The sequence below is a fragment of the Pelodiscus sinensis genome, chromosome 25, assembly GCF_052426305.1.
Source record: "Pelodiscus sinensis isolate ZL-2025 chromosome 25, ASM5242630v1, whole genome shotgun sequence".
Taxonomy (NCBI): domain Eukaryota; kingdom Metazoa; phylum Chordata; order Testudines; family Trionychidae; genus Pelodiscus; species Pelodiscus sinensis.
The window spans coordinates 13,582,884-13,610,676 of NC_143076.1; the positions used below are offsets into that span (position 1 = coordinate 13,582,884).

General features: G+C 46.1%; 1 protein-coding gene across 1 annotated transcript; it reads left to right on the forward strand.

Annotated features, from left to right (window-relative positions):
* Positions 1 to 26,071, forward strand: DRD2 (dopamine receptor D2). The gene is made up of 7 exons (XM_006111241.5): positions 1 to 308; positions 19,705 to 19,814; positions 20,224 to 20,360; positions 21,671 to 21,861; positions 22,566 to 22,652; positions 23,376 to 23,715; positions 25,597 to 26,071. Exons 1-7 carry the CDS (start codon positions 27 to 29, stop codon positions 25,788 to 25,790), a joined length of 1,341 nt encoding a protein of 446 aa, XP_006111303.1. The 5' UTR covers positions 1 to 26; the 3' UTR covers positions 25,791 to 26,071.
* The last annotated feature ends 1,722 nt before the right edge of the window (positions 26,072 to 27,793 follow it).

A 27,793-nucleotide genomic window follows, 5' to 3' on the forward strand; every position in this document is an offset into this window, starting at 1 on the left:
GAGTTGGCCTCTGGCATTTTACCTTCATGGATCCCCTGAACCTGTCCTGGTACAATGACGACATTGGCAACAGGAACTGGAGCAAGCCTCTCAATGGGTCCGATGGAGACCAGAAGCCACACTACAACTACTATGCCATACTTCTCACCCTCCTGATCTTTGTCATCGTCTTCGGCAACGTCTTGGTGTGCATGGCGGTGTCCAGGGAGAAAGCCCTTCAGACCACCACGAACTACCTGATCGTGAGCCTGGCTGTGGCAGATCTCTTGGTGGCGACGCTGGTGATGCCCTGGGTAGTCTACCTGGAGGTAGGTGGCATTGTGTTGTAGTGGATCCTCTGCCAGACAAACATTCCTGGTGCCTCTATCCAGAGAGTGGCAGAGCAGCGGCTTAGACATTGGCTATTGAAAGTGTGGCTCTGCTCGGAATAACAACGGCCTCACAGTCATTTCAAGAAAGAAATGTGCTCGTTTTGCTAGCTGCCAGCCCTGTCTCACTCAGCATCCCTCAGGCTTTGTTTAGGTCACGTTATGGAAGTCACAGAATCAAGGATTTCCAGAGAGCTCCATGCAGGCCCACCCATGGAGAGGGAGGAGCGGTTGCCCTAGAGCCTGTCAATTCAAAAGGCCCCAGAGCGCTCCGCTGCTATCGCTACCGCTCATGGTGCACTCCAGGCGGCTGAGAGCTGGCAAGGAGTCAGGGGGACACGGCGCTGCATGGTCCAGGCAGCACTGAGGGCTGGCTGCCCCCATATGATTCTGGGATGCATTAACAGGCATGTTGTAAGAACTCTACTCTACTCTGTGCCAATTAGGCCTCAACTAGAGTATTGTGTCCAGTTCTGGGCACCGCATTTCAGGAAAAATGTAGACAAATTGGAGAAGGTACAGAGAACTGCAACAAAAATGATTAAAGGTCTAGAAAACATGGCCTATGAGGGAAGACTGAAAGAATTGGGTGTGTTTAGCCTGGAAAAGAGATGACTGAGAGGGGACATGGTAGCAGCTTTCAAGTTCCTAACAACATGATACAAGGAGGGGGGAGAAAAATTGTTCTCCTTAACCTCTAATGGTAAGACAAGAAGCAATGGGCTTAAACTGCAGGTTTAGGTTGGACATTAGGAAAACATTTTTAACTGTCAGGATGGTTAAACACTGGAATAAGTTGCCGAGGGAGGTTGTGGAATCTCCATCACTGGAGCTATTTAAGAGCCGGCTCGATAGACATCTATCAGGAATGGTCTAGATGGTGCTGGGTCCTGCTGTGAGGACAGGGGACTGGACTTGATGACCTCTCGAGGTCCCTTCCGGTTCTAGTGTTCTGTGATTATGTGTGACCTTTTTCAGAAGAGCTTAAATAGGACGGTCCTTAATATCTATATAGAGCAATTACGCTTCTGTGGAAACTGAGTGGAAGAGGTCTGAGGGAAACCCTAACAGACTAACCTTGAGTGTGACATGTATTTTCCAAGATACAGGAGGCCCCCTACTTGCAACATGATCAGTTACGGGGGGAAGCATTGCAAGTCGGGGGTGTTGTAACTTGAACTTTCATTTACCCATCATAAATGTGGGCCAAGGATGTATGTCGGGGGTTTCTGGCCCCTTCCGCACTTCCAGAATGGTTGTAAGTGTGGGGGGTTGGAACTTGGGTGGTCGCAAGTCATGGACCTCCTGCACACAGCCATGTGCAATGCACAATGAAGACCAAGAATGGGGCCTTAACACTTCATTGGTGGTGTGCAAATAAAGTACAGAGTACCGACCACACACAATAGGACCACAGCATATTTCTTAAGAACCTCAGCAGTAGAGAAAATGTGCAATCGTATGTGCAAAATTTAAATGTAGAGCTACTGTGTCATAATATATAAGAGAAACAGAATCAGAAGTGAGCTACTTGTCACATTACAGTAGTTAGAATGTCACTTGGGTATAAAGGAATTTTGTGCCTCTGCACGCAGAGCTGAGTTTGAGTGGCACTGTGTTTTGTGAAAGTGGAATATTCCAAATCTGCCAAGCATTTAGCTGACATCAAATGATCCTTGAAATTGTAAATAGCTAGAAAGAGCGAAGTGCAATGTGTGGGAAAGGATAATAGAAGGTACAAGGCCCTTGTTCTTCAGATTTTTAGAAAACTTGTGGGTGCACAAGAGAGAGACAGAAACAAAAGAAAAAATGTTACTTTCTTTGGAGACTAGTGGATTCAGGAAATAGGATACTAAGCAGAGAACAATCTCAAGTTTTATGTACTGCCTAAGTGGTACTGAAGTTGTATTTGGGCCTCGTGTTAGCTTTCTACACAAGGATGAGTTGCCTCCACAATGCCTAAAGTACTGAGTTAAGTTCTATTCTTGTTGCCAAAAAGTTTATTACTGTCTGATGACTGTGACCTGTGTGACATGAGCTTTGAGGAGTCTTAATCCAATTCTTTATAGATAGTGTCCCAGGGTATGTCTACACTACCCCACTAGTTCGAACTAGCGGGGTAATGTAGGCATACCGCACTTGCAAATGAAGCCCGGGATTTGAATTTCCCGGGCTTCATTTGCATAAGCTGGGCGCCGCCATTTTTAAATCCCAGCTAGTTCGAACCCCGTGCCGCGTGTAGCCGCGCAGTACGGGGTTCGAACTAGCCGGGATTTAAAAATGGCGGCGCCCGGCTTATGGAAATGAAGCCCGGGAAATTCAAATCCCGGGCTTCATTTGCAAGTGCGGTATGCCTACATTACTCCGCTAGTTCGAACTAGTGGGGTAGTGTAGACATACCCCAAGTCCTCCTCAAAATCATTACTAAGGGTATGTCTACACTAAAAAGTTTTTTTGGGAAAATGGCCATTTTTTCGAAAAAACTTCAATTTGTCCACACTGCAATCGCGTTATTTCGAAAGAAAATCAAAAGAACGGGGGGGGGGGGGGGGGGGGGGGAAACGGTTCCAACACTGGTTCCTCTTTCTATGAGAAAGAAGCCTTTTTGCAAAAGAGCTCTTTTGGAAAAAGGTGTGTGTGTGGATGGGTAAAGGGAGTTCTTTCGCAAGAAGAGGAAAGAGGAAAAAGCACAGGTGCCCTGGTGGCCATTCCACCCATAGTAATCACAGCTTACATGTGAGATAGCGTCCATTCAGTCTGGATGCTATCTGTCAAAAAAGCAGATCACTTTTTCGATGCACTTTAGCAGTGTGGATGCTCTCTTTTGGAAGAAGTTTTTTGGGAAGATCTCTTCCTGAAAAACTTCCTCTGAAAGAAGCCTGCAGTCTAGACACAGCCTAATTGCCCTCTACTTGGCAACTCTCAGGAGAAGCCAAGGATAGAATAAGCCAGGAAGACTGAACATCCGTGTTTTTATCATGCACCCATTTGAATTTCTGTGGTCTCTGGTTGCATAGAGAAGTTCAGTTCAATTCAGGTTGAATCACAGTAGGGGAAAGGAAAGGAAAGGTGCTTATTACCCTGGGCTGTAGTCACTAAATAAGTAGCAGACATCAAGAACTGTCAATATGGCACGATTCACCCATGCTAAATTAATCTAAGAAGAAAAATAAGTAAAATGACATTTTCGTCAATGTTCTTTCTTTTAGATGGGCCTGTAATTGGGGAGGAAGAATTTTTCTCTTTTTCCCCAGAGAACGCCACACATACAAAATTACAAAGTGAAAGTTTAACGGAAAATCAAAACAAGCAAGAAGTCAAGGCTCCAAGCCACACAAGCAAGCGAATGCGTGCTTACCTTTGAACACCTGAATTGGTCCACTGAAGTCCTTCAAACTATTCCCGTGTTTAAAGTTAAGTACTCTGCTGGCTCCAGGGTGCTCCAGTAGTTTAGTTCCGCACTTTACAACGGTGACACAGACATAATTACTGCCAAGAATCCTGAATACACTCAGGCGGCACATGAAAAGCCCTTTGCTGAGACCTCTGTCTGATCTATGTTGCACAGCAGGGTCCCTGATTTTAGATTTACTCACTGCCGAGTTATTGGACTTTTATCTAGTCTACAGTCCTGAAGTCAATTGGAAGTATTTACATAAAGCATCCCCACTAGGAGTCTAGAAGGGAAGGGGAGTTTGCTTTAGTTCAAAAGACAAATGGTTGCCACTTCACTAATAGCTGGCTGGGGTTGCTCAGTATTTGAATCCTTAGGGTTCATATTGTGCCCTGAGTAAGGGGTGCTCCCTGTGCTTTCGCCTTGCTATCGGAAGGAGTAGCTCTTAGCTGCTAGTATATGCCATCTCCGCACAGTGCTTGCTTGCTTCTGTGCACTAGGGAGGTGAAAGTTTAACTTGTTAACCCTTAATGGGTGAGGCTTACTGGTTAACATTAACTAGTGGGGCTGGAGCAGCTCCTCACCTGCCACGGACAAGGGTTGCTCTGGTCGTCTAGGGCAGCTCCTGTCCACAGCGGATCCAGGTGCCCCACAGGCAGGGGCTGTTCTGGAGTCAGCCACAGGCAGGGGCTGCTCTGCAGCAGCCTGTGCCTGCCGTGGGGCAGCCCCTCTTTTAATAGTTAACCCATTAAACAATATGTTTAACCACTTACATCTTACATTTTTACATCTCTACTGTGCATCCAGACCAGAGACACTGATAAAAGCACAGTGTTGTAAGCTAGGTACTAACTTCCCTTTAATCCCCTCCACGACTAGTTAGTCCAAGTCACAATCCAGTGCTTTGAGATCATGAGATGAGAGATTAGGGATGTTAACTTGTAAGCATACCTGGCTTACCAGTATGCTTAACGGTTAACCAGCTAATCAGCTCTTGCTAGTTAGCTTTGTTGGTAGCCAGCCACGTCGAGCTGGAGCAGCCTTAGCCATGGCTGGGACACACCCATTGTGATACCCACACGGCCGCAGCCACAGCAGGGTCAAGCATTGAGACCTAGGTTGAAATGGTTAACCGATTGTGACGTAGTGTGGGTTCCTTGCTGGTTGCTAGGCTTGGGTTGTGAGTGACCTCCACTGGCTGCTGGCTGCAGCACGGCCCAGCAGGGCAGGGGATGAGTCATTATGCAAGGGGGCTAAGAACCTGTCTGACCAGTTATCTCCCAGGGAGTGGAACAATAGGAAGAAGGGGAGTGGAGCCCTGGCTGGGGGCAGGGCTGGGAGTGAGTGAGTTAGGTTTCTGGCTGGTATCATGGAGGAAGCAGCCTAGGCAACGGGCTGGGATTTAGGGGCCCAGGCTCCCCCATCTCAAGGGGGGCTGAGGCAGCCTAGGCCTGCCTTGTAACCAGATTACATCTGTGCTGTGCTGTATCCTGGAGAAGCAATAAACTCCCTCTATTCTACTGGCTGGGGGAGTCTGTCCATGCCATTACGGGGGGTGCAGGAGACGGGAAAACCCCAACACGCCGTCACACTGGTTAAGCGCTATCGTTTGTAATTGAATGCTATATTAATGACTAGTGGGTGAGGCCCATCAACCAGGCAAAGTCATTTTGCGTAGATTATAGGAAAGTTCAAGGCATTAAACATATGTAATAGAATTGTTTATTACTGTGTTTGCAAAACGGAGGTAAAAGAACAGTTTTAAATTTGTAGGATTTCAACTTCAATCATTATTCATTTTATTGAATGATTGCCATATGTAGTAAATTTGAATCAGAAGCTCGTAAAGCTTCCATTATTCTTTCCATAACTAATTTGAATTATTTGTGATTTGTTATAGTAAAAATTTTCTTCTCACTAAAATGACAGTTGAATAGGCCACTTGATTTTAAGTTTGTTGGCAAATATTTTCTATGAACTCTAATAATTTTCTATGGTGCTTAACTGCTACCATCTGCATAGTCCCAGTTACTTCAAAGGCTTTATCCTGCAAGGTGCTGATTGCTCTACTGCCAGTCCTACAAAGCAGTTAATCACATGCTTAACTTTAAGCAGGTGGGTAGTCAGAGGGAACATGTGCGCACTTAAAATTAAGCATGTGTTCAAGTACTTCACTGGATCCAATACGTGGCTGCTTTTGGGATCAAGCCTTAACTGCTCCCAAGACTCAAGTTCAACTTGTGCTCTCATGCATCAGAGCCTGCAAGATTTGCTTACAGGAGTAATTGATTATTAAAACAATTGATTTAAATTGTGGAATGACTTGCTTTTTTTCCTAACAATTTCAGATGCCCTGTATGTCTCCAGCAATGCCTTGTCACACTTAGTATCTAATATTAAGGACAAGCCCATTGCCCCTTCATAACTGTTTGAAACTCTTGTCACATTTATGCATTGATGTTAATTGTGCCCACAGGTTCGGCTGTGTGGGTTCTGGTTAACTACAGAAATCAACTTTCACACATTGCAAGAGGGGAGGGGAGAGGGGAAGAAGATATTTGACTGTACATTAGGAAAAATGAAAACCCCAGATCAGCAGGATGCAGAATCATTAATGAAGATTAATTCACACTTTACGTCACGCAGCTTAAATTGCTCGCCAGGAGGCAGCCATGAGATTGCTGTGGGGACTTTTTTTCTGCAATTAGTAGAGAGAAAAAAATCTTATCACAGTCATGAAATGTAGAACTGGAACAGCCCTCCACAGTCACCCAGCTCATCCCCACCAGTATCAGGACCTTTCTTTGCAGAACATCTATTAGTGGTCGGTCATCAACTGCTATAAAGCTAGAGGCACATGGAGGGGATTCCACTGAGGTTCCTCGTATACGACGAGCTAGTGGGGACATTCCCAGCTCCAGTACACATACCCCACTCACGTTAGTCTCATCCGAGCTGGTGGGCTACCATGAGGAGTGCAGCCGCGGTGGTCTGGGCAGTGATAGCAAGAGTGAGCCGTCCCAAGTACAAACTCGCTCCCATCCTGGGGGTACTTACTCAAGGCTGCCAGCCTCTGTTGCCATTGCCACTGCTGATTTTAGCATGCTGGCTCATCTGAGCACTAGTGCAAGTATCACAGTGATAGCTTGTAGGGTAGACATAGCCAGAGTCATCAATACAATTAAAACCAAACTGGAGCAGTTACCAATGCCTGGGACTACATACCACCTGTGCCCTGTTTTGGGTATGCAGGACAACCACCTGGGCAGAATTCCTTACTTTTCCCTTACATACAATATCTATAGAATGCCAAGTGACAGGACCCCTAGCAAGGGGCTTACCAGCTACGTCTCCACTGCAGGGTTCTTGTGCAAGAAGCCTTTTGCGCAAGAGTTTTTGCACAAAAATGTCTTGCACAAGAGCACGCCCACACCTCAAAGCACATTGCAAAACTGATGTGCTTTTGTACAAGTCGGCGTCCACACTGCATGGATGCTTTTGCACAAGGAAGCTCTGATTGCCATTAACAGAAGGACCATCAGAGCACCTGTGCTTTTTCCCATAGGGGTTTCTTGCACATGAAACCCCTGCAGAGTGTCCACACTTGCATTTTTTGCATAAGAACTCTTGTGCAAAAAGGAGTTAAGTCTCGTAAAAGAAGGCTTACTTACACTGGCAAAAGCCCTCTGTTCTACCATTTTACTGCCAATGTACTTGCGCAAAAGCGCATTAGAGGTGTGGACGCTCCACAGGTTTTTGCGCAAAAATGGCTGGTTTTGCACAAAAACCTTGCAGTGTAGATGTAGCCACCGAGATTTAGCACTGACTTAGGGCATGCCAACACTGGCACCTTTTGTCACCAACAACTTTTGGCAACAAAAGAGTAAGAGCTTTTCACTGCAATGCAACTTTTGTCAGCGAAAACACCCAGTTTTGGTGACAAAAAATTTCCACCCCTGTGTGAAATTTTTGTCTTTTCCCATGGAATCATAGAGCTGGAAGAGACCTTAGGAGATCATCAAGTCCTGCCCCCTGCCCAAGGCAGGACCAATCCCAATTAAATCAACCCAGCCAGGATGTCAAGCAGAGACTTAAAAACCTCTAGGGACAGAGATTCCACCACTTCCCTAGGTAACCCATTCCAGTGCTTCACCATGCTCCTAGTGATAGTTTTTCCTAATATCCAACCTAGACCTCCCCCACTGTAACTTGAGACCATTGCTCCTTGTTCTGCCATCTGTCACTACTGTGAAAAGCCTCTCTCCATCCTCTTTGGAACCTCACTTCAGGAAGTTGAAGGCTGCTATCAAATCCCCTCTCACTCTTTTCTTCTTCACACTAAACAAACCCAAATCCCTCAGCCTCTCCTCATAGGTCCTATGCTCCAGCCCCCTAATCATTTTGGTTGCCCTCCACTGGGCCCTCTCCACTGCGTCCACATCCTTCCTGTAGTTGGGGGCCCAGAACTGGACACAGTAGTACAGATGTGGCCTCACCAGAGCCGAATAAAGAGGAATAATCACTTCTCCAGATCTGCTGGCAATGCTCCTCTTAATACATCCTGATATGCCATTAGCCTTCTTGGCTACAAGGGCACACTGTTGACTCATATCCAGCTTCTCGTCCACTGTAATCTCCAGGTCCTTTTCTGCAGAACTGCTATTTAGCCATTCGGACCCCAGCCTGTAACAATGCTTGGGATTCTTCTGGCCCAAGTGCAGGACTCTACACTTGTCCTTGTTGAACCTCATCAGATTTCTTTTGGCCCAATCCTCCAATTTGTCTAGGTCACTCTGGACCCTATCCCTGCCCTCCAATGTACCTACCTCTCCCCCTAGCTTAGTGTCATCTGCAAACTTGCTGAGGGTGCAACCCATCCCCGCATCCAGTTCATTAATAAAGATGTTGAACAAAACCGGTCCTGGAACCGATCCTTGGGGCACTCTGCTAGAAACCAACTGCCAAGCTGACATCGAGCCATTGATGTCCCACTAGGCCCAACCTTCTAGCCGGCTTTCTTTCCATCTTACAGTCCATTTGACCAATCCATATTCCCTTAACTTGCTGGCAAGAATATTGTGGGAGACCATATCAAAAGCCTTGCTAAAGTCACGGTATATATATCACATCCACTGACTTTCCCATATCCACAGAGCCAGTTACCTCATCATAGAAGCTAATAATATTGGTCAGACATGACTTGACCTTTGTGAATCCATGCTGACTATTCCTGATCACTTTCCCGTATTCCAAGTGCCTGAAAATGGATTCCTTGAGGATCCCCTCCATGATTTTTCCAGGGACTGAGGTAAGACTGACCAATCTATAGTTCCCTGGATCATCCTTCTTCCCTTTTTTAAAGATGGGCACTACATTTGCCTTTTTCCAATCATCTGGGATCTCTCCCGATTTCCATGACTTTTCAAAGATAATGACCAAAGGCTCCGCAATGACATTTCCCTGGTAAGCCAATATGGTCTCCTACCATATTAGCTTCTCTTGCTGCACATTGGGATGGTTTATTCCTGTGCCTTCAATAAGGCTTCTTTAAAATACTGCCAGCTCTCCTGGACTCCTTTCCCCTTCATGTTAGAATCCCAAGGGATTCTGCCCATCAGGTCTCTGAGGGTACGTCTAGACTACATGCCTCCGTCAACGGAGGCATGTAGATTAGCCAGATCGGCAGAGGGAAATGAGGCAAGCCTGGTTTCACGAGGCATACCTGTGCCGATCAAGAAAGGCTTCTTTGTCGGCGCGGCGCGTCCAGACTGCCCCGATCTGCCGACAAACAGCTGATTGGCAGAGTGGGGCAGCCATTTAAATTTAAATGAAGCCGCGATTATTTTAGTCGCGGCTTCATTTCCCTCTGCCGATCTGGCTAATCTACATGCCTCCGTCGACGGAGGCATGTAGTCTAGACACACCCTGAAAGAGTCAAAGTCTGCTTTTCTGAACACCAGGGTGTGTATTTTACTACTATCTTTTCTTCCTTCGGTCAGGATCCTGAAATCTATCATCTCATGATCACAGCTTCCCAGGTTGTCACCCACCTCTACTTCCCCTATTAGTTCCTCCCTGTTTGTGAGCAGCAGGTCAATCAGCGCATGGCTCCTGGTCGGATCCTTTAGCACTTGTACCAAGAAATTATCCTCAACATTCTCCAAAAACTTCCTGGATTGTTTATGTACTGCTGTATTGGTCTCCCAACAAATTTGATTAGAAGTCAACAGCTTCCAGTTGCCAGTCACAGCACACACTCCGTGGGGGGCGGAGGGAGGAGCGAAAAAAACCCACCTCTTTTTATTGTCTACAAAGAGCCAGTGTGGACTCTGCTGTTTGTTTAGTTGAGAGAACTGGCTTCTGCCAGTATCCCAAAATGCCTTTTCTGATGACTCTGGTCAGTGTTTTGTGACCTCTGCTGCCTTGCAGGCATGCACCCCTCCCCTTTCAAAGCTCCAGGAAGTATCTGACAGCTGAGCGAGCTGCTCTATTTGGAGAAGAAACAAAGAGCAAATCATTGAAATGCTTCTGTTCTGCTCTGCTAGGAACACAGCAGCAGGCAGACTGCTGCTGCAAGGAGAGGGCTGGAGAGACTGTAGTGCAGTTTTGATATTCCTCTGTATGGAGAGCTCCCAGAGCTCTGAAGAAATCCCAAGAAGTGCAGGGATCCATTCTGCCTTCCCCCAACACTGCCCTGTGGGATGCTTCTCCACATTGCTTTGCTCTATCTGTCGACAGGGTGCTAATAATGTGGCCATGAAGTACTGACAATAAGAGGCAGAAAAAGTGGTTTGACCAGTTTTCAGCTTTTGTCTCTCGACAGCCCTTTTGTCATCAAACCTTCCCAGTTTAGACAGAGCCTTAGCATTGCATCTTTCTAACAAGCCACATGAAAGAGACTTGGTTACTGGTAGAGAAAGCTAATGTATTCTTCCTCCTCTTCCCCTACGCTCAGTCCCCTACGCCCCAACCAATTCAGTGTGCTATTGATTTGCCAGTGGGATTTCTTACTGTTGGACAGAGCCCATGCTGCTGAAGGAGTTGATTAAACTCAGATGACCTCAGGAAGCACAAATGAGACTTTGGATCTACCTCCTGAGTCGAACAGCTTTGGTCTGGCCCTCTTATTTCCCACTGGATATGCATTAACACCCCCGGATGGATTTCAACCCAATGCCTGCAGGATCCTGAGTTAACACAGCATAATCTCTTCTATTTAAATAGCATCTCAGTTCAGCTCTAAGGCAGCGAACAAACAGGAGAGAGGAGAACATGTTCCGTAAGGGAGGGCTTTTCCCTTTGAGGCTCTTGGGAGAAATGTTTTGTAAGAGCAAGTCTGAAGCATGTTGAAACTTTCTGGAGAGGGCATTCCATGCCTCCACGAGGCATGGTTTGGCTAGAGTCAGAGCAACACTTATGTACTCAAAATAGAGTCCTGTCCTTCCCTCTTTGTCATAGTGTAAACACAGCCTATTGACCATCATATGCAAATTTGACCGTTTCCCTTGGCCTGAACAAAGACTTGAACTGGATAACATAGTGTAAAATCAGCTTTCCTTACATTCAACAGCCCATTGACATCAAAAGCTAAATATGGGACAGTTCCGGCCCACTCAATTAGCGTTATTAACACCGGGACTATGGTTGACAGATATTTTTTTCTCTCCCTCTCCCTTCTTATTCTGAGGGGCCCCCTTTTCCTCCATTCATAGAAACATAGATCTGGAAGAGACCTCAGGAGGTCATCAAGTCCAGCCCCAAGGCAGGACCAATCCCAACCATTCAAGCGCATCTCATCTGAAGAAGTGGGTTTTGCCCATGAAAGCTCATGATTTTTTATATATATACACACACATGTATATTTTTGTTAGTCTCTAAGGATATGTCTACACTAACCCCCAGTTCAAACTAGGGAGGCTAATGTAGGCATTTGAAGTTGCAAATCAAGCCCGGGATTTAAATATCCTGCACTGGCTTTTCATCTTCCCGGCCAGTCGTAATTTTTTGAAATTTACGAGTCCAGTCTAACTGTCTGCGTCTACATGCAGCAGGGACCTGGTAGTTCGAAATAAAGCCCTAAATGGAACTACCTATTAAACCCGTCTTGATTGATTTGCAACTTCGAATGCCTACATTAGCCTCCCTAGTTCAAACTAGGGGGGTAGTGTAGACGTACCCTAAGGTGCCACAGGACTACTAGTTTTTATAGCCTAACTTGGATACTCATGGAAGGTTTCAGCTAGCCTCCAGCAGAGTTCAGGAAGGGATCCCTCCATCCAAAGTGTATTCTGGGAGGCTCTTTTAATCTCCTTCCTCTGAAGCAACAAGAATGGCCATGATGAGAGGTGGGACGTTGGATGGGGAAGGCCAAGATTCTGCAGTGGCATGGAGCACTCTCTCGCTCATGGATTTGGCTGGTCAGTTCTTGCTCACCTGCTCTGGGACTAACTCATCACCATGAGTGGGGCCGGGAAGGAATCCACGCCTCCCCCCCCCCCCAGGTGAGACTGGCAGTGCCCTGGGTTCACCTCCCTCTGCAGCATGTGGGAGCAAGTCACATGCCATGATTACCAAGATAAATCTCACTTCATTTCCCTGCCATTGCAGGGGGCCTCCGGAAGTGGCTCACTTCAGACCCTCCTGTGGCACAGGACAGTCTATTCCCTTGTGTCTGTGATACTCTGGTCTAATTTTGGTTCAGGGAGGTGCTGGTGGTAGGTGCTATCCAGGAGATCGGATTTGATTTTCAGGTGGTACCTGCTGGCCTTAAGCTCTGGGATTCTAGGACTCTGTGAGGAAGCAGAGAGGAGGATGCAAGTTAAATTGGGAAAAATGAAAGTGAGCATCCACAGAGTAGGTGAAAAGCCCAGCTGGCTTTTGCACTGGTGGCTAAGATTGAGCAGGGTTTCCCCCAGAACTAGCGAAGTCTCTGATAATGCCCAGTGCTTTTTACTCCATGGAAGTTCTGAATCAATTCTGCTGGCCCCGAGTCAAGGAAGAGGGAAACTGCACAAGAAGGGGTTTTCCAGAACACTAGCTTCCTTTCCTTTGTAGTATTAACTGACGGTTGGCCATAGCCTCAAAGTCGGGGATGTGAAAGTGACTAGGGATGTGAAAGTGTAACCATGTAAATGATTAACCGATGAGCCGGAGCTCATTGGTTAACATTCATGGTTACACACAGGCTCCTGGTACATGTACAGGGAGCTGTCTTAACAGCTGGCTCCCTGGGAGCCATATGCTTCTGATACAGAGGCAATAGCATGGGTGGTAGGCAACAGCTGGTACGCATGGGGAGCTGGTTCTGCACATGCAGCAGCTTCTGGGGAGCTGACTGCCTCCCAAGTGTAACTGCTGAAATTTTCACTAATTACCTGGTTACTTAATTACGTGCATTTTAACATCCCTAATCCGGAGTCAAACTTTTCTATTTAGAAATGCCAATTTGGGGGTATTTGGTCCAGACCCATCATTGTTATAAGTATTTGAATAACTTAATGGTGTAACTTCCACCTCTCATAGGACTGGTGTTCCAAGCTGCAACAGGTACAGAGTTTCCATCTGCTTCCTTGTGTGATGCAAAAGGCAAGTCTGAAAAATTGGCTTTAGGGTTGACTGCCCAGTGATCCTTGTGCAATGTGGGTGTTATGCTCCCTCTCGGCGTGAATGGAAAATCCAGCACTTTGCACTTTCTTTGCACAGGATTAATTGACAATTCAAAGTGGATGGCAGTGGTGAATCAGACTCTGATTCTTTCCCACATTCAGATACTCTCCAGTTTGTTCTGGTATTCTGACCCTATTTACTGTCAGTCCAAAGACACCCAATGCATTGTCCATCTGCCTTACAGGTTGTTTGCAGGTGGATATGCAGGGTTCTTTGGTGACTCCTCTCTGAAGTTACAAGTCCTTTCTGTTTCCCAGCATTCCTGGCTTCATGGGATAGATGGATTCTAAGAAGTGCAATGCTTGGTAGAGAAGGTGGAGGTGGAGAAAGGTTGCTCACAGCTTTGCTGAATCTGGATAGTTTTCAAAAAAGTGCTATCTAATTCCTAATTCTCCTCAGTTGATAGGATCAGTGCTGATGTTACAGGACAGATCTAGGGTTTGCATTCTAATAGATCAGGTTGCTGCAGGGAGCTTCAATGCATGAGCATCTGGAAACTTGAATCTGAGTTGGTATTCTTATGGCAAGAAAAGATAGGTGAAAAGATACAGCCAGGATGACAGCTCCCTACCTCACAGAGGAAATGAGATCAAATCTACTGAGAACTGAGAGGCCCTCAGATATTACAATGATCAAGAGCCAAATGAAGGCTTAGAATAACAAGAGTTGTACAAAAAAAAATCTCACATAAAAAAGGGGAAAATGGCATTTTTAATGTATGTGAAGGAAAAAATGCTTTTCACTGGCATTGCACTGTTATCCATACAAACCAGGGCTGAAGTGGAAACTTTTTTTCCCTCACAAGGCTTCTAATCAGCACTCTAGTCTGTGTCGTGGGAGCATACGGGGTGTTTTCTTGGTCATCTGAAACATAGGAGATAAAACTCAAACTTGGTGTTCACTGGATGGTGCAAATTTGTTCTGAACTGTGTAGTGATTTGAAGCACATTAAACACAACTACGCTACCTGTGCATCAAGAAGATAAAAGTAGATGGGACCCAGGATCTCTTCCTGCCACAGGGTGTCAAAAAAACAACAAGATAGTCTCAGGTTCATGCATTCAATAACAGCTGATTGTAAGGTCTTAATTGAAACTTTTTTTCCTGAAGGAAAATGTTATTTTCATCTCAGCTGAAATGTTCAAAAAAGTGTCAATTTTAATAAAATTTCACTTAGAACCAAATTGTTCCAGTAATGTCCAAAAATCCCATTTTGACTTTTTTTTGGAAAAAAATGTTTTTTAAAAGGGAAAAAAAAGGATAAAATGACCTTTTGTGTATCAAAATTCATTATGTTTTATATTTCTTAAATTGTGTAAAAGTTTTAAAAGATTGAAATTGGAATGAAATGACATTTTATCAACATGAAATATTTCCATTCACATGAAACTATTTTTAAAGCATTTTTTCCCCTGGAATTTTTTTTAAAGGTTTTGTTCCATTTTGAAATGGAAGAATTTGGATTTGCTGAACTTATAGAAAATGGAAACTCTTGTCCTGTATCACTTGACATTCAAGACAAGCAGCAATGCACTTTCTGCAGAGCTTTCAGATCCTACAGAGGATTCAGCTGCTGTGTGCCCTGTATTTCATTACAGAGCAGTTTAATAATAACTGAGTCTGTTGGGAAAATATCAAGATTGTATTTTCCCTCCCAATCCCTATTTGTATCCATCCCCAGCAATGAGACAGTCTCACTCACTGCTGTATATCATGTGTACTTAGACCTGACAAGAAAACTTTAAAGAACAAGAGAATCATCCTTGCAGCTGCTAAACTCCGGAGAAGCCTCAAAAATAAATAAATGAATAAATTAGGACGTGAGGTGGGAGTGAGTGGCTGTTTCGGCTGCATTTGAGCACTGAGCAGCTGGTTGTTTAAGGGAGAAAAAAGATAAAATGGACGGGGTGGAGGGTGGGGGGGAAGAAAAGCCAGACAAGAGAAGCCATAATTCACTTGGGAACGGTACTGAGCAGAAAAAACTCATTGAGGGTCAAGAAGCCTCATATTATCACCCTTGTTAATTAATGTTTGCACAGCACTGTGGAATGTAAAACATTGTGCATGTGCTGAGCCTCATTAACGTGACCACGGGCAGGCTGTGATTGTAGTTAGAGCCCTAGGGATTAGTTTGCGCTGCTCTACTCCAGGTCCACAACACTCCTCTTTTAAATGGAAGCTCATTCTGTGAGCATAGGTGGTGAGTTACATGGGCCCATGGTGCCCAGGCACCAGGAATACTTCTGGCTTGGGAGCCTGGCTCCACCATATTTGGGAGCCAGTTCTCACCCCCAGCCTCTATCTGCTGCCCCCACATGATCCCCCCGGTGTGTTTCCTGGCCCTGCCTGCCGGTCCATGCGAAATCGCGCCCCCTGGCCCACCAGCTGCCCCGCCATGATTTAAGCTGCCACTGCCACCAGCAATGAATCAGGGCTAGAGCAGCTTCTTGCTGCTAAATTCATGCGGCTACTGGCTCATTCCCGCAGCCCCAGGATACATGTGTGTCTCCACAGGCTAACCACGCTCTGAGTGCCCCTGCGGCCAATGGGAAGCTGCAGGGACGGTGCCCGTGGGCAGCAGTGCAGGGAGACTGCCTAGCCCCGCAGCCTCGGTACCCCAAGTAAGCGCCTCACTTCTCGCCCTCTCTCCCACGTCCCCTCGTGCTCCTCATTCTCTCCCACAGCCTGGACCCCCTCCCCCACCTTCTCCCATCCACAAACTCCCCCCACGCCCAATTCAGCCCCCAAACTCCCTTCCAAAGCCTGTACCCTTCACCCCCTCCTGTACTCCCACAGCCTGACCTAGCCCAGAGCCCAACCCCTGACACCTCTGGCATCCAAACTCCTTCCAGGAGCCCGCACCCTGCACCCCTATCACCTACCCCAGCCAGAGCCTGCACCCAGCCCCCAAACTCCTCCAAGAACCTTAGGTAGGTGGGGGGGGGGGGATATTTGGAGGGAGAAGGGTGCAGGTTCTGGGCACCATCAAAATTTCTGCAAACCTGCCACCCCTGTCTGTGAGATCTCATCATTTCCAGCTTGGGGCTGGGAATTTCTTTCCCACCCTTTTCGACTGGAAGCACCAAGCAGAGCTGATATAAGACAGGCTATCACTTCTTTCTATGAGCTCATGGATACAAGGCTCCTTCTGGGAACCTGTGTTTAATAAATCTAGAGAGGAGAGTGAAATCAGGCCTTTGTGGATGACTGCAGCTGAGATTTGTGGCTGACACCACAGCCCCTCTGCCGCCTTCTAAACCACGTGACTAACCCTAATGCACTGGGATCTTCCACTGCTTTTCCTGTATGCACAGGGACTGAATGTTTCTCTGATAGCAGAACAGGGACACACACACACTACTGCTTGGAATCCTCAGAGGCGCTTATGACCAATGGAAAAAAAGGCGCCGATGGTTTAAGGCTGCCAAAGAAGCAGATCCTACTGTCTGCATTTACACCGATGCAGCTATCTCAAATGGGACTCGCAGCCCCATCCCATCTCAGAGTCTGGGGAGACATTAGGCAAAATCCTGGAGCTCAGGATGTGGAGCTCAAACAAAGGAGGATCTTATTCCTACTTTGAAGGAATAGGGGCCAATGTAGACGTAGCCCTATAGTATGGGGAGTTGGGGTAAATGCTTCTGTAAGAGCTGAATGGAAAATGGAACGTCCAGTATTTTGCCATTTTGTTCCTGTCCCGATTCAATATGAAAAGTTGAGATGTAACTTTGAAGTAGGAATAAGATCCCCCGGAAAAGGGCTTTTTTTCCGGAGGATCGGGGCCAGTGTAGACGCTCTTTTCCGGCTTTTCTAAAAGCCGGAAAAAAGCGGCGGACATTTTTATTTAAATGCCGCGGGGGATATTTAAATCCCCCGCGCATTTCCCTATTGCGATTTCAAAAATTACCATGCCCCTTCCGGAAAAGGGGCCAATGTAGACGAGCCCTGGAAGTTCTCCAACCCATACACAGCCACACTCTTCACGACACTAATCTTACAGCATCCTCAAGCAACTCCAATTAGTTTAGTTTTGATTGCGAGAAGCTGATTGCAGCTCTGAGTTCTACACAAATGGCAAAGTTTTGCCTTTGGGCAAATTCTAATCAAGCCAAATTATTTATATGGCTGTGCCCTTTAAATGCTTTTTTTTAAATGAATGTTTATGTATGGTCTATCATTCAGCCTTTACTGAAGCCTCTCTCCCTCCTCCACTTCATATTGCCTACAATTATGGCTTAGAAAGGAGAAATCACGCTGAAGAATAGCTATCTTATTCATTCCCATTCCAAATGCAGTAAGACTTATTTATTTATAATAGAGGGAAAAGTGCTTTTCTATTTGCATGCTCGATACAATAGTTGCACTACTCATCATTAAACTTAATTGCTAAATTTGGTTTTAGTAAGAAGAGAAAAGATGAGAGCAGAGCTACTAGTAATGAGAATATTATAATTAGTCCTCTATCTTTGGTATGTTACACAATGTGTCAGATTTTTTTTGGGTTATGAATTTAATCCATCTTCATTCATAAGAATATGTAACGTGAATTATTGCTTCTATTTTTATATATGCAGAAACAATAGGCTTCTCTCGCGCTATTTCTGTTACTGTGCTTTGTTGAGCATAATTTGAAAAAAAATCCTTTGAAAATATTCACATTTTCCTATGCATTCATTATGATGGAGGTTTCTTGTAACATTTTAATGCACCAGTTAAGACCTTGCATAAGAACGTCTACAGTGAACCAGACCAGTGTTTCTCAACCAGTGGTATGAGTACGCTTTAAGGTACTTGAGAGAAGTCTGGGGCGGGGGTGGAGGAGGGGTACATCAACACAATTGAAATTTGGAGAAAACTGAATTTTTGTGTTTTTTACAGCGCTTTATTATTTTTGTACTTTTTACACCCAAAAATTTCATCGCTCACCTGGCTACGATTAAGTTGTTTAAACAAATGTGTTGCAATGGTAGAAAAAAATGTTGTGTGTCTGAAAACTATAGGTACTGGGAGTACTTATAATTGTTTTTTAAAAGGGGTACTTTATAAAAAAGGTTGAGAAACACGGGGTCAGACCAATGGTTCATCTAGCCTAGTATCCTGTCTCTGACAGTGGCCAATGCCAGGTGCTTCAGGGAGAATGACGAGAATAGAAAATCGAGTTGCCTGTCCTCTGTCATCCACTCCCAGCTTCTGGCAATCAGAAGCTAGGGACACTCAGAGCATGGTGTAACATACCTGATCATCTTGGCTAAGATCTACAGATGGGCCTATCCTCCATTAACTTATCAAATTATTTTTTAAGCCTGGTATTGTTTTGGCCTTCATCGCCTAACTGAGTCAACTCACTTAGACTATGTCTACAGTGCACAGTTATTTCGGAATAAGCTACTCTGGAATAGTTATTCTGAAATAGCTTATTTAAAAATTGCACGTCTGCACAGCAGGGAAGCCTCAAAATGAGTCCGAGGCAGGCTCCCCTAATGTGGACGTGCTATCTCGATTTAGATCCCCAGGAGGCATTGGGGAGGAATAAGTTAGAATGGCCCTGGTGAGGGGCTATTTTGAAATAGCAGAAGTGAAGCATCTACACAGACCCTACACTGAAATAAGTATTCTGGAGTAGGTGTTAGTCTTCATAGAATGAGGTTTACACAAGTCGGAATAAGCCTCCCGTTATTTTGAAATTACTTTGAAATATGCTATTGCTGTGTAGATGCTCGCATAATTATTTTGGAATAACGGCTGTTATTCTGAAATAACTTCACTGTGTAGACACACCCTGTGTAGATATCAATGGAAGTAGCAATTTTTTATATCTTGACTGAGTTTGGTCCTAGGTTTGCGTCTGTCATATGGGTTGCCTAATAGGGAACGGAGAGCAATAGAATGCAATTAAGAAAGGTAAAATCAGGCTTAATTTCAGGGGGAATGTCCTAAGGATGAGATCCCACTGGTAACATCTCAGTCTCCTAGTCAAACTCCATCACTTTTCAAATTAGACAGGACAAAGCATTGAAAGATTGAATTAACAAAAAATTCTGACACTGGCTCAGCAGGGTTTTGCCTGAATGTGACCTGAATCCCCCTCTAATTTCTACAGGCCAAAGCCTACTCTCATTTAAACCAGAACACCAGACTAACTTCACTGAAGTCAACAATATTACTCTTAGTGCTAAGAGCAGAACTGGCCCATAGACTGCGTGCATGAATGCCTTTTCTTGTCCTAGCTGCGTGCATGAATGCCTTTTCCTCCCAATCCCTTCTCTCTTCTCCAAGGTGGTCGGCGAGTGGAGATTTAGCCGGATCCACTGTGACATCTTTGTCACCCTGGACGTGATGATGTGTACCGCCAGCATCCTCAACCTGTGTGCCATCAGCATTGACAGGTGAGATCTCCCTGGGGCAGGAGGAAGGTCCTGTTCAGCTCGGTGTGGCTGGCAGAAAGGTGATTTACACAAAATCTCTTCGTGTACATGCTTCTGCTCACATGGGTCATGATAACGGTGAGAAGGTGCAGTAGGCAGCATTGCTGCCCGCTTGTCAGAGGAAGGGCACTGAAAAGCACATCCAATGGGCTCCACCCTCAAACTTTCCCATGCAAGTTGCTGCACAGGTGAGACAGTGGGCTCATCCTGGATTGGACATCTGAGTTCCTTGAGGTGTCTTCGTGCGAAACCTGCCCCTGTGATCTCTTGGGAACAATTTTCCAGGTTTACTAACTGCAAATGCGCAGGTGGCCTTTCAGCACCGGCAGGGAAATAACATGCCCGGTTTTTGTCTCCGTGCTGCATGCAGGTACACAGCTGTAGCAATGCCAATGCTTTATAACACCCGCTACAGCTCCAGGCGCAGAGTCACTGTCATGATCTCCGTGGTCTGGGTCCTGTCCTTTGCCATCTCCTGCCCACTTCTGTTCGGTCTCAACAACACAGGTGAGCATAGTGTCATCTTGCAGCTGGCTATTGTACAGGTTTTCATGCGCTCTTCTATCTTAGTGGGTCCCAGAGATGATTGAGTTACTGGGGAAGGGATTAACATGGGTGAATACTAAGAGATAAGAGTTAGGTTTGTGCACACCTTGCCAATCCAACAGCCCTCAATCTGTTACATCTCCCTCTATACCAGGCCTATATCCTCCAACAAATCAGGGTTGATGTTTGTTCTCAGGCTTCTGTAGAAGAAATGTGCAAAGCGCTCTTTCGGCACCCAAAAGGAAGAGAGAACCTTATGTCTTAAAATCTGCCCAGTGATGGGCACCTTACAAATAACCAGATTGCTCCATTCGCACCGCAGCGGAAGAGACATTCAGTAGCCGCTATTTAAGGAAACGGAATGGGCGATGGTATGGGAACGACAGAGCCTTGCATGTACAGGTCACTGCTCTGAGTTTGGGTTGGTCGCAGAGGGTCACTCGCCACTGCTAGACTCACCTCTTGGTGATCCGCTCGAAGGGAGCGTGTCTCCGCACAGGGGGTCATGAGAGCTCACTGCTGCAGTTGGGTGGCTAGCTAGAGAATTTCACTCTCCCAAGCCAGCCCTTATGCCTGTACCAACTGCCTGAGAAATAAACCTCTTTTCCCTTGGATTAAGGCTTGGCCTGAGGCAGAGGTCTCCAACCTTTTAAAGTGCAAGATCACTTTTCCAATTTAGGTCAATCCAGGATCTACCTCAAACCCAAATATCCTTGTGCCACCTCCTTCCAGACCCCTTCTCCAAAGCCCCGCCCTGCTCATTCTGTGCAGATGGGGGCACAGAGGCGGGGGGAAGGGAACACCCTAGCAACAATGCCTTCCCTCTGCTATCTCCCCCACCCTGAGCAGCAAACAGAAGCCCCCTGGGGGGGCAACTCCAAGGCATTGGCCAGGAGCAGCACAGCAGTGGGGGGGAAGGGCAGCTGACGTGCTCTAGCTCTAAGCCAAACTAGTCCGGATCCCCTGTCACGGTCTCCAAGATCTGCCACTAGATCCTGATCTACTGATTGGTGACCACTGCCCTGAGGTTTTCAAATGGGCCCAGGGGACTGAGATTCCCAGCTCTCATGGAGAATTGGGGCTATAAGTCATTGTGACGATCCCTCTCTTGGTTTGGAAATTATTTCTGGAGGAAGATGGGGGAGCAGCAGTTCCCATCCTCCAGGGGGGTTCCTGTCGTGAAAGAGAGAGAGAGAGAGAGAGAGAGAGAAATGCTGGTTCTAGTGCCTAACGGTTGGGACAATGCTCCTGCCATCTCTTGTGTCTTCCAGACAAGAATGAGTGTATCATTGCCAATCCTGCCTTTGTTGTGTATTCCTCTATCGTCTCCTTCTACGTCCCCTTCATTGTCACCCTGCTGGTATACGTACAGATTTACATAGTGCTCCGGAAACGCCGGAAGCGGGTCAACACCAAGCGCAACACCCACGGCCTGGACTCAGACACACAGGCCCCGCTGAAGGTAACCAGGCCCTGTCTGGCTTCTCCTAACCACCATCTTCTTTCCCTCCTGCTCCCATACACTCCCTAACGTTGCCCCCATTCCCTCCCAAATGATGCTGTTTGGTCTGGATGGAAAGGTGGACTGTGCGGATGGATATTGCATCTTATGACTTCAGGGAGTCCCAGGGGAGGTCTAGGTTGGATAGTAGGAAAAACTATTTCACTAGGAGTGTAGGGAAGCACTGGAATGAGCTCCCTAGGGAGGGGGTGGAATCTCCATCCCTAGAGGTTTTTAAGTCTCGGCTTGACAAAGCCCTGGCTGGGTTGATTGAGTTGGGATTGGTCCTGCTTTAGGCAGGGGGCTGAACTTGATGACCTCCTGAAGTCTCTTCCAGCCCTGGGATCCTATGATTCTATCTCCAAACTCTCAGCATTTTGCTCAAAAGCCAGGTTCTAATTAAGCAGGGTGGTCTGGAGACAGAGAGATGGGGATGGAATGAGGAGCTACAAAGATCCTTAAAGTGCCTTTCTCATGGGGAGAAAAAAGTGGAGTCCCTGGGAACTACCATCATTCACTTCTTGGCATAACTTTCCAGACTCCTTACCGTCCTAGACACTCTTTCTGCTCAGTGCCCTGTGTTTAAATCGCCACATCCCTTTTGCCAGCTCCCCTCCTAACTCCCATCAGCTTGTGTAACTTGTGTGCTGACCTTGCCCCCTTAGGACAAATGCACTCATCCAGAAGATGTGAAGCTCTGCACTGTCATTGTCAAGTCCAATGGGAGTTTCCCAATTAATAAGCGGAAAGTGGTAAGTGTCACAATGGACTGTCAGCTCTCCAGCACAAGCACGATCTCTCTTTGCCTCTGCCTGGTGCAAAATAAAATTAGGGTAGGTTTCCCTCCCCACCCTAAAAAAGAAAAGGGTTGTGTAAAAGAAGGGAGTTGCTATGTAGTATCAATTTGGGATTTTTTCATTTGCCTTTTAGGTGATTTTTTATTTTAAGACGTGAATTTCTTTTGGCCTTTTCATGAAAACCTGAAACAAATGATTGGAAGCTGATCTTTCCCAGGGAAATTTCCGTTTTGTTTTGTTTTTTTGGTGGGGGCGGGAAGCCATCTTCCATTTCAATGTCCTTCTGATAGAAAAGCCAGTTCTAGATCTGAGGCTCTCCCCTTGGGTAAGCCTTATAAAATAAGGGAATGATTTAGCGGAAGCAAAGAACCACCGTGAGAGTCACAAACGCCAACGCCTTGCAAAATAATGTTCACAGAAAAGATATATAAAATAAGGGAACATCAGCAAAGAAATGAGCCTCTGTCCCATCACCTCAACTGTCCCAAAGGCATGCTCCCTTCCCCAGACTATCTCTGCAAAAGGAGGAGATGGGCAGTTCAGCTGAGGTTAATCCCTTTCTCATCGAGGCCCAATTAGCACCCCTGCTCCCTTCATAGAAGACAGTATCACTTCTTTGCCCCAATTGCATATTCATCTACCTTTATGTTGGGGGTGGGGGGGTTGATCTTTGTCCAGGAGGCAGTGAATCACATGGAGGAGATGGAGATGGAGATGGTCTCCAGTACCAGCCCCCCCGAGAAATCCAAACACAAATCTGCCCTGCTGAGTAACCACCAACTGGTCATGCCAGCCACTTCCAACCAGTGCGTGAATTCTACACTGGAGTTGCCCTTGGACAGCCCCACAAAAACAGAGAAGAATGGGCATGCCAAGGACAACCCAAAGACGGCCAAGGTCTTTGAGATCCAGTCCATGCCCAACGGCAAGACAAGGACTTCCCTCAAGGCCATTAGCAGGAGGAAACTCTCGCAGCAGAAGGAGAAGAAAGCCACCCAGATGCTAGCTATTGTGCTTGGTAAGAGCTCAGTTTGGCCTTCTTTATGGTCCATGGGCTGCCCAGGACTGGTCTTTTAATGGGAATGTCCACTGAGGACTATTTTGTTAGTCAGATAGGCATGCAGAAGTGCATTTGTTGGTAGAACACATGAGAAAACACAGGGAGGAGCTCAGTGGGTAATGCATGAAGGGAAGAAGTGTCAAATAAGGAGAAAGATGACGAGTGAAAGAGGGAGGTGAGGATACTTTAAAGTGGTCTCTGGAGACAGGGTGTCACATACCGAACGTGAAGTCCTTGTAGGTGTCCCTGACTAAGTTAGGAGAAGCGCCTATGTAACAAGGCAATATGCCGTCAGTAGCAAGGCCAGACATAAGAGGACAACCTCATCTAACACAGAGAGTTGCCCAATTTTGGGGAACCCTGGGTGCTGAGTGGCAATGGCTGGCATGGGGCTCGTGTGATTTATAATGCATCCCAATCACATTGTTAATTCGAACTAGGTAGGCAAATGAGGCGACCGGAGTTGCAAATGAAGCCCGGGATTTAAATATCCCGGGCTTTATTTGCATGTTCCCGTCTGGCTGCTGTTTTGAAATTTCACTAGCCCAAGCTCACTGCCACGCAGCTACACGCGGCAGTGACACGTTAATTCGAACTAAGTCCTTAGTTCGAATTAACTGTTGCTCCTCGTGGAATGTGGAACTAAGGACTAAGGACTTAGTTCGAATTAATGTGTCACTGCCGCGTGTAGCCACACAGCAGTGAGTTCGGACTAGTGAAATTTCAAAATGGCAACCAGATGGGAACATGCAAATAAAGCCCGAGATATTTAAATCCCAGGCTTCATTTGCAACTCCGGTTGCCTCATTTGCCTACCTAGCTCGAATTAATGAGCTAGTGTAGACATACCCATAGTGCTTAGATACTTAAGGCCACAACTTTAAAAACAGGTTAGTAAAAGACAAGACCTACCCCTCTGCAAGAAGCAACTTTCTTTTGCCACCATAAGAGGATTATTTGTTGGCTTTCAGGGTATGTCTTCACATGTACCCTAGTTCAAACTAGGGATGCAAATGCAGGCATTCAAAATTACTAATGAAGCGGGGATTTATATATCCCACACCTCATTAGCATGATCTCGCTGGCGTGCTAGTTTGAATCACAGCTGATTCGAACCAAGAAGTGCGCGCCGGGATGCGGTAGTTCAAACCAAAGCCCTTGGTTCGAAAATGAGGAGTAACGTTAGTTAAACCAAGGGCTTTGGTTTGAACTACCGTGTCCCAGCGCGCACTTCCTGGTTCGAATCAGCTGTGATTCGAACTAGCGTGCCAGCGAGATCATGCTAATGAGGCGTGGGATATTTAAATCCCCCCTTCATTAGCAATTTCGAATGCCTGCATTTGCATCCCTAGTTTGAACTAGGGTGCAAGTGTAGACATACCCTTAGAGTATGTCTAGACTACAGGCTTTTGTTGACAGAAGTTTTGTCACCAGCTACTGTCAACAAATCTTCTGTTGACAAAGAGCATCTAGACTACATCAAGTTCTATCGACAAAGCAAGTCGCTTTGTCAACCTGACAGTGAAGATGCAAAGGACAGTGTAGATGCAATAACACCTTCTGTCAACAGAACTCTGTCTACAGAAGGAGTTATTCCTCGTAGAATTAGGTTTACAGACCTCGACAAAACTGCTGAGTTCTGTTGACGTTATGTCGACAGAACTCAGTGGCAGTGTAGACGCAGGTATAGTTTTGTCGACAAAAGTCCACTTTTGTCAACAAAACCCTATAGTCTAGACACACCCCTAGATAATACTGAGCACCAGTGCAAATATTCCAGGGTTAAAGTGATAGCTCATGGCAATCAAACCGCCATTCTTTCCTTTTTTTCCCCCGCAGGTGTTTTCATCATCTGCTGGCTCCCATTTTTCATCACCCACATCCTGAACATGCATTGTGACTGTAACATCCCACCGGCCATGTACAGTGCCTTCACTTGGCTTGGGTATGTCAACAGCGCCGTCAACCCAATTATCTACACCACCTTCAATATTGAGTTCCGCAAGGCCTTCATGAAGATACTCCATTGCTGAATAAAGCCTGAGAGCAAGACAATGCCATGCACATGCCGCATACACACACACACACAGGCGAGTAGGGAGTCATGAGGAGGCCTAGTGTTCTTATATAGGGCCGATGAGCCCATGGTGTTAAGACAGTGCCATGCCCACCCAGCCTTATAAGTGGAATGTAATGGGTGGCTTCAGGTGGGAGGCTCTCTCTTATTCTTAAGGTGACCTTTGGACTCAGAGACCTACCCAAAGGGCAGTTTTAAGAGCTACTCTCACACTGTGTGTTTGGAAAAAAAAAACAAGCAAAAACAGACTCACTCATTTCATACTTGCCTGTGGCCAGCTGACCTCCAGTGCATTAACTGTGGACATTAGCAGAGCCAGCGGTGGACAGTGATTGGTCACTGTGCCGGTTGCTCACGTGTGAACGTCATCGATAAAATTCTCACCAAAGACGCCAACATCTTTTCTGCTTCGCAATAGAAGCCCGACAGCCAGAGCTCACAGGATCTCCATGCAATGGCTTTGCCATCACCTCCAGCTGACCAGTCCAGTATCAAACTGTTGAAGCCTTTAGGCAAAGACTTAGAGAGGTGCCAACAAGACTAAGAAGGTTCTGCCATCCTACAAGATCCTTTATCTACAGACATACGGGTCCAGGGGAAGTGGATGCAGGAGGAGCAGGGAAACGTGTCACATGCGGGGTTATAACACCAATGTAAATATGAATAAATAGGATGAATTGAACAGAAGCCCGAGCCAAAAAAAAAAAAAAAACAAACTAAATAAACAACACCTTGCCTTGCATGGTACGTGCTATGATTCAAAGGGTACCCATTGTCACCATTCATTTACTAGTACAACCGACATGTCCTCCTGCTAGGATTTTCACCTCCAAGTTGCAAGTTGTTGTACAAAGTTAGCGGCAGAGTGACAGTGTTGTTCATATAGCAGCACAAGGACACAGTGAAAGACAAGGCCCCTGGTACCATATCCATTCCTGGTGTAACTCCAGTGAAGTTATCCGAGTTAGGCTGCCAAGCAGAATCTGCCCCTTGTTATGTGGGTTTAAATCAACAGGGAGGGAAGCTACTCCTCATAGTCCGGCCTGGCTCCCCCTTCCCTTACGGCTCCGCAGGTTTGCAGGGAGAGAAAGCGGAGTTGGTAGCTGTATGTGTATATTAGCTTCAAAGTCTCAGGCACCACTCTTAAGGACAATAACTTCAGTATAAGCAAGATCATAAGCCACTGACTCACACTGATGTGTTGTAGTCGCTGTCACAAACAATCCCCTTGTCTTCAGAGGAACTACTCCTCAGAGTAACCATTCGCCACAGTGAGATAGGGGTGTCTGCAATCTGTGCTTTGTGGTTCTGGGAGGGAAAAGGTTCAGAAAGCGTGTCTAGCTGGATGTGCTCCTGGGTTCAGTGTGGACTCTGGTCTGGAAAATGAGAGATTTTCCCCCTGTCTGTTTCCAGCACCACCACCACCACCACCCTCTGGTCTCTGTGCTTCATGGTTGGTTTAACCAACTGAGAAGCCAAATCCACAGTGTCATTTATTAATTGTACCCAGCTCACAATATATTTTGTAATAACGCTGTAAATAATATACAGTCAAATGAATAAAGTTCCACAGAAACGGGTCTGGCTGGAGTTTAATTCAGGGTGGAGATAGCCTGGATTATTGCAATAGTCTGCACACACATACACCCCCCCCACATCATCTGCCAGTTTTAAAGCAATTAAATGCCCTGTCAAAAGAAATACAAGCGCTTGTCTCTCCAGGCCAGGCTTCAGGGCCCTCACGTTCTGCTGCAGACATGGAGGGAGTCTCCTGTAGGTGTGGAGACCAACTGTAATATCATTTCTCATTTTATATAAAGAAAGAGAAAAGATGACCAAATCTACCATCTCTGCTGTAATTCCATTAGCTTCAATGTGATCAGTGTGTCCAGAGCCTCTTAACTACAGTTCAATACACTATGTCATTTGATTCATTCATTCTTTAAGTACAGGATAGTT